The sequence below is a fragment of the Triticum urartu genome, chromosome 4A (assembly GCF_056163025.1).
Source record: "Triticum urartu cultivar PI428250 chromosome 4A, HENAU_Tu73, whole genome shotgun sequence".
NCBI lineage: Eukaryota > Viridiplantae > Streptophyta > Magnoliopsida > Poales > Poaceae > Triticum > Triticum urartu.
This window is the reverse complement of record NC_141876.1, coordinates 195288510-195294358: the sequence shown is the minus strand read 5'-3', so window position 1 is coordinate 195294358 and position 5849 is coordinate 195288510. Positions and strand designations below refer to the sequence as shown.

The 5849-nt window shown below is 49.9% G+C and overlaps 1 protein-coding gene across 1 annotated transcript; it reads left to right on the top strand.

Moving 5' to 3' along the window:
* Positions 1-247: 247 nt before the first annotated feature.
* On the top strand, positions 248-3480 carry FKF1 (flavin-binding, kelch repeat, f box 1). Its single transcript, XM_048714479.2, has 2 exons — positions 248-694; positions 1557-3480. Exons 1-2 carry the CDS (start codon positions 258-260, stop codon positions 3136-3138), a joined length of 2019 nt encoding a protein of 672 aa, XP_048570436.1. The 5' UTR covers positions 248-257; the 3' UTR covers positions 3139-3480.
* Positions 3481-5849: the final 2369 nt, after the last annotated feature.

Genomic DNA, 5849 nt, shown 5'->3' with positions numbered 1-5849 from the left:
ATTTGGTGGGTGGCTTTAAGTTTTTTTATTTTTATGACGTAGATTTGCTGAAGATACACGGCAACACGTGGCGTATGGGTGCCACCCGGTGTGGGTCTACCACACCGTCCGTCCCGCACCGGGCCCACCCGCTGACCCGCCCCAGCTTGCCGGCCGAGCGCGAGATGTTTTCTGGCGAATCCGGTAATTAACCACCAACCTCGTGCCCCTTCTCTCCTGCGCGCGCATAAAAACAAGACTACTCTACTACCCCTACTATGCTCTGCAAAATATCTCCCAACTTCTTTTGTAGTAACCCTACTTGGCTCTGTAAAATATCTCCTACCTTCTTCTGCACCAGCAGCGGCATCTCCATTTCCATCCCACCAGCGCGCCGTGTACAGAACGAGCGAGGCATGTTTGATGGGGTGGATCGCTGCGCCGTCGTGGCGGTCAAGCGGATGAGGCTGTGCGCCATGGAGGAGGAGGTGGAGGAGGGGATGGAGGTCGACGGGGAAGAGGAGGAGGAGGAGGGGACCGGTGGGTGGGCCTGGGGAGCGCCGGGGCTGGGGATGGCTGGCCAGCCGGGAGAGCAGATGGCGGCGGCGATCGTGGTGGCAGACGCGGTGGAGCCTGACTTCCCCGTCATCTACGTCAACGCCGCCTTCGAGGCTGCCACGGGGTACCGCGCGCACGAGGTCCTTGGCCGGAACTGGTGAGCGCTCCAGCCGTCTTCTCTGCTCTGCTGTGGTCGTCTACTTTTCTGGCCGTATTATCAGGGTGGCCATCTCTTTCAATGTTCACAACTCACAAGTGTGGTAGCCACTAGCTTGTTTTGAGTTCGGCCCTTTCGTAGCAAAATTAGGATTTTAATTCGTATTCGTGCAATTCGTTTTTATATTTCAAAATATCCTTGCACCACTTTGCTTTTGCAGCTTGTGTGGTCGTAATGCTAGTGCAAAGATAGGTACTCGCTTAGCGGAATGTAAAATGTGGTTATCTAGTTTGATTGGCTGGTTCTTAAATTGATTTGTGGGGTTTAAAAGTTGTCGTTTGTCGGTTGACATCGCCTCAAAATGCAACTTTGACCACTAATTGCTCTTGCAGCATGTGTAGAAAAACTCAAATTTATATAGTGAAAGCACTACCATGATAAATTTCTACATATGATTTTGGAGTATCTAATCTAAATATTTCTAAAGATACCGGTAGTTAACGTTTCTAAAATTTCACTTTCTCAATGTCTAAAACGACTTGGGCCGAACAAACTTCCAAATTTTGAAAAAGTACTAAACTAAATATCAGTGCTAGTTTTGAGCCTTATGCTTATTAATGTTGGTTGATCGATAGCAGCCATGCCAATGCAAAGGAAAATATGCTAATTTATTCGAGTCAGACAGGCTATTACTTGCCACTGGAATTTATTTCATGGGTGCCTTAAATTTTGATAAACTTTTTCATTTGTTCCAATCGTTAAACTGTATCTTACTTGAAATAAGCTAACAATTCAATGACATATCTGACAGAGGGCCTACCGAAATTCTCACATTACTCTGTTGACTTGAATTTGTTTTCAGCCGATTCCTACAATTTCGGGACCCACTTGCCCAAAGACGACATCCCCTTGTCGATCCAATGGTTGTTTCAGAGATGCGACGATGCCTCAGTGATGGAATTGAATTCCAAGGTGAACTACTGAATTTTCGGAAAAATGGCGCTCCACTGAATAACCGGTTAAGGCTCATTCCAATGCATGGGGATGATGGCGCTTTTACACACATAATTGCGATCCAGTTGTTCTCTGATGCTAACATCGATCCCAGCAACATTTCTTACCCAGTATATAAACCACAGTCCAGCCACAGGCTCAGCTTTCAAGATATGAACCGGACTTCTCATGAGCATACTCCTATAGTCCAATGTTCAGAATACTGCGCTATCTTCAACCTCTCGGATGAAGTTCTAGCTTATAACATTTTATCTCGCCTGTCACCAAGAGATGTAGCTTCAGTTGGCTCAGTCTGCACTAGAATGCATCTGCTGACCAAGAATGATCATCTGACAAAAATGGTCTGCCAAAATGCATGGGGAAGAGATGTCACTGGCAGGCTTGAGATGAGCACCAAGATGTTAGGATGGGGTCGTCTTGCAAGAGAACTAACAACTCTCAAGGCAGCCTCTTGGAAGAAGTTCACAGTTGGAGGACGCGTTGAGCCATCCCGATGCAATTTTAGTGCCTGTGCTGTGGGCAACCGCCTCGTCCTTTTTGGCGGGGAGGGGGTCAACATGCAGCCTATGAGTGACACCTTTGTGCTTAACCTGGAGGCTCCAAAGCCAGAATGGTGCCGTGTCAAGGTTTCTGCCTCCCCACCTGGCCGCTGGGGCCACACTCTCTCATGGCTAAATGGCTCATGGCTGGTAGTATTTGGAGGTTGCGGACAGCAAGGTTTGCTTAATGATGTCTTCGTCCTTGACCTTGATGCTCAGACTCCCGCTTGGAGGGAGATTGCTAGCGATGGTCCGCCACTGCCACGGTCCTGGCATAGTTCATGCACCCTGGACGGTTCTAAACTTGTTGTGTCAGGGGGGTGTGCCGAGTCCGGTGTGCTTCTAAGCGACACATTCTTGCTTGACTTGACGAAGGAGAAGCCAACATGGAAGGAGATCCCGACATCCTGGTCGTCGCGCCTTGGCCATACCTTCTCTGTTTATGGTAAGACTAAAATATTTATGTTTGGTGGATTGGCAAAGAGTGGTTCGCTCCGACTGCGCTCCAGTGATGCCTACATAATGGATTTTGGTGAAGAGAATCCACAATGGAGGCAGTTGGCGACAACTGGGTTTCCAAGCGTTGGTCCGCCGCCAAGGCTTGATCATGTCACCGTGAGCCTGCCCTGTGGAAGGATCATCATATTTGGCGGCTCAATCGCCGGGCTGCACTCACCAGCTGAGCTCTTCTTGCTTGATCCGGCTGAGGAAAAACCGACATGGAGAATCCTGAATGTCCCTGGGCAGCCACCCAAGTTCGCTTGGGGACACAGCACCTGCGTGGTTGGTGGCACTAGGATCTTGGTTCTTGGTGGACACACCGGAGAGGAGTGGATCCTGAATGAGCTTCACGAGCTCTGCCTCTCAAGCAGGCCCGATGAAGATGGATGATTATAGGGTTCTCATGATTTTAGATCTTACCTTCATTTCATCTATCTGTCACTGCTTTTCTGTACAGAAATGAGTGCAAAAGAATTTAAAAAGAGTTTGTGGATGAGAGTTTTAGTATACCTTGTTGTTTTCATATGATACGGCCATATGGGAGATAAGGCTGGAAATCCCTATACCACAGTTACTTTTGTTGGTTGTAAATGCGTGAGTACCACAATCTTTCCACTAGTATCTGCTCATGTGTGTATGTGGTTTATATGTATCTTGATGCGATTTCAGTTAGCAATAATTACTGTATTGTACTAACTGACAGAAACATGTATTTTGGAGACCACGAAACAATCGGACAATCGGAACGAGATCCTCTGACATTGCAAGGGAAGTCAGGTAGAACTACACCTCCCTGACTTTGCTTCGCCACAGCCGCACTAATAGCAAGGTGGCACAGTGGTTAACTACAGTAATTACCAACACTAATCGTCTACAGCAGATTATCTACAGTGCCAACACCACCTCTCTGACTTGCCTTCTTTTTTCTACACAAAGGAGCACTGTATGGTAGGCATCCCTGATCATGCATGGAGTTGGGCGAACGCTGTGAAACTCGTCTTTTTGTAAAGGAGGATAACCCCTAGCCTCTGCATCATAACGATCATGCAGCCATATATTATTAGTAGTGCAAAATCCAACAGCTGAACACCATCGACCCGGAAATAAATCGAAAAACAAACCCTGAACCCGTATGTCTCGTGATAGTACCTCCTCCAGATAGCCACTAATCTCTATGATACAAGACACAACATAAACAAAAAAAATACACAACTCCTAGGCCGCGTCTTCAAAAAGGAATTGCCGCACGTGCGCCGATGATGGCGAGTCCACCGCAAGGTTGAACTCCGAATTCTCATCCTCAAAGCCAAGCTTCAATCCACCACCTTCAACAAGGACATGACACAGGCGTGTGACGACGTAGTCTGATCAGAGATCTTGTGTTTCCACTGGAGAGCATAAACTCGTCGCTGAAGTCGTTTTTACCATCCGCCCTTATCCGTCTACCGACACCTCGATAGCTGGATACCTCCGGAGGAGACAACAGAAGACAAAGACGTCCCATACCGCTTGCCTCTCGCTACTGTCGCACCAACTTCGATCCTGACAACAACATGCTAAACATGACACCGCCAGAGCCACCTCGCCGGTAGCACATCCACCGATGGCTTCACCTGCCGGCGATAGGCACCGCCCGACAACTCCGAAAGAGGCACATGTGTCACCTGCAGAGCCGCATCGAACCCAATCTATTGATGGAAGGGTCGTCCCATACGGCCACCAGCCTCAGAAGGCCGTCACCACCTCGAGATCCAGACTCTGAATCGCCCACACGCCGCCGTAGATTAAGAGAGGCCGCCGCCCCGATTCCGGGCACTACAGGGAGCCACTATTGTCGCCCATACAACGGTAACAACCTCCGTGATCCCGCATCCAGCCGCATCGACGCCGGAGGAAGCTCTGGTCGTCACCTGCGTCCTACGACGTCCTCGGGTGCGGGATCCCAAGATCCGCCGCCACTAGCGCCGCCACGAGGACCCACCACCTGGCCCATCATCCCTGGCGGAGCAGACGCCGCCACCGCCATGACCAAAGTGTTTGGAACGTAGCATGCAATTTCAAAAAAAATTCCTACGATCACGCAAGATCTATCTAGGAGATGCATAGCAACGAGAGGGGGAGAGTGTGTCCGCATACCCTCATAGACCGAAAGCGGAAGCGTTAGGTTAACGCGGTTGATGTAGTCGAACGTCTTCACGATCCAACCGATCTAGTACCGAACGTACGGCGCCTCCGAGTTCAGCACACGTTCAGCTCGATGACGTCCCTCGAACTATTGATCCAGCAGAGGGTCGAGGTAGAGTTACGTCAGCACGACGGCGTGGTGACGGTGATGGTGTTGTGATCCACGCATGGCTTCGTCTAAGCACTACGACGCTATGACCAGAGGAGTAAACTGTGGAGGAGGGCAGCGCACACGGCTAAGAGAATAACTGTTGTGCTTTGGGGTGCCCCCTGCCCCCGTATATAAAGGAGGAGGGGAGGAGAAAGCCGGCCTAGAGGGGCGCGCCATGGGGGAGTCCTACTAGGACTCCTAGTCCTAGTAGGATTCCCATTTCCTTTTCCGTAGTGGAGAGGGGGGAAGAGAGAGGGAGTAGGAGAGGGAAAGGGGGGCGCCGCCCCCTCCCCTAGTCCAATTCGTACTCCCATGGGGGGGCGGCCACCCCTTGTGGGCTGTCCCCTCTCTCTCCCGTGGCCCATGAGGCCCATGACTTCCTCGGGGGGTTCCGATAACCCCTCGGTACTCCAGAAAAATATCCAAACCACTCGAAACCATTCCGGTGTCCGAATACCATCTTCTAATATATCAATCTTTACCTCTCGACCATTTCGGGACTCCTCGTCATGTCCGTGATCTCATCCAGGACTCCGAACAAGCTTCGGTCACCAAAACACATAACTCATAATACAAATCATCATCGAACGTTAAGAGTGCAGACCCTACGGGTTCGAGAGCTATGTAGACATGACCGAGACACATCTTCGATCAATAACCAATAGCGAAACCTGGATGCTCATATTGGTTCCTACATATTCTATGAAGATCTTTATCGGTCAAACCGCAACGACAACATACGTTATTCCCTTTGTCATCGGTATGT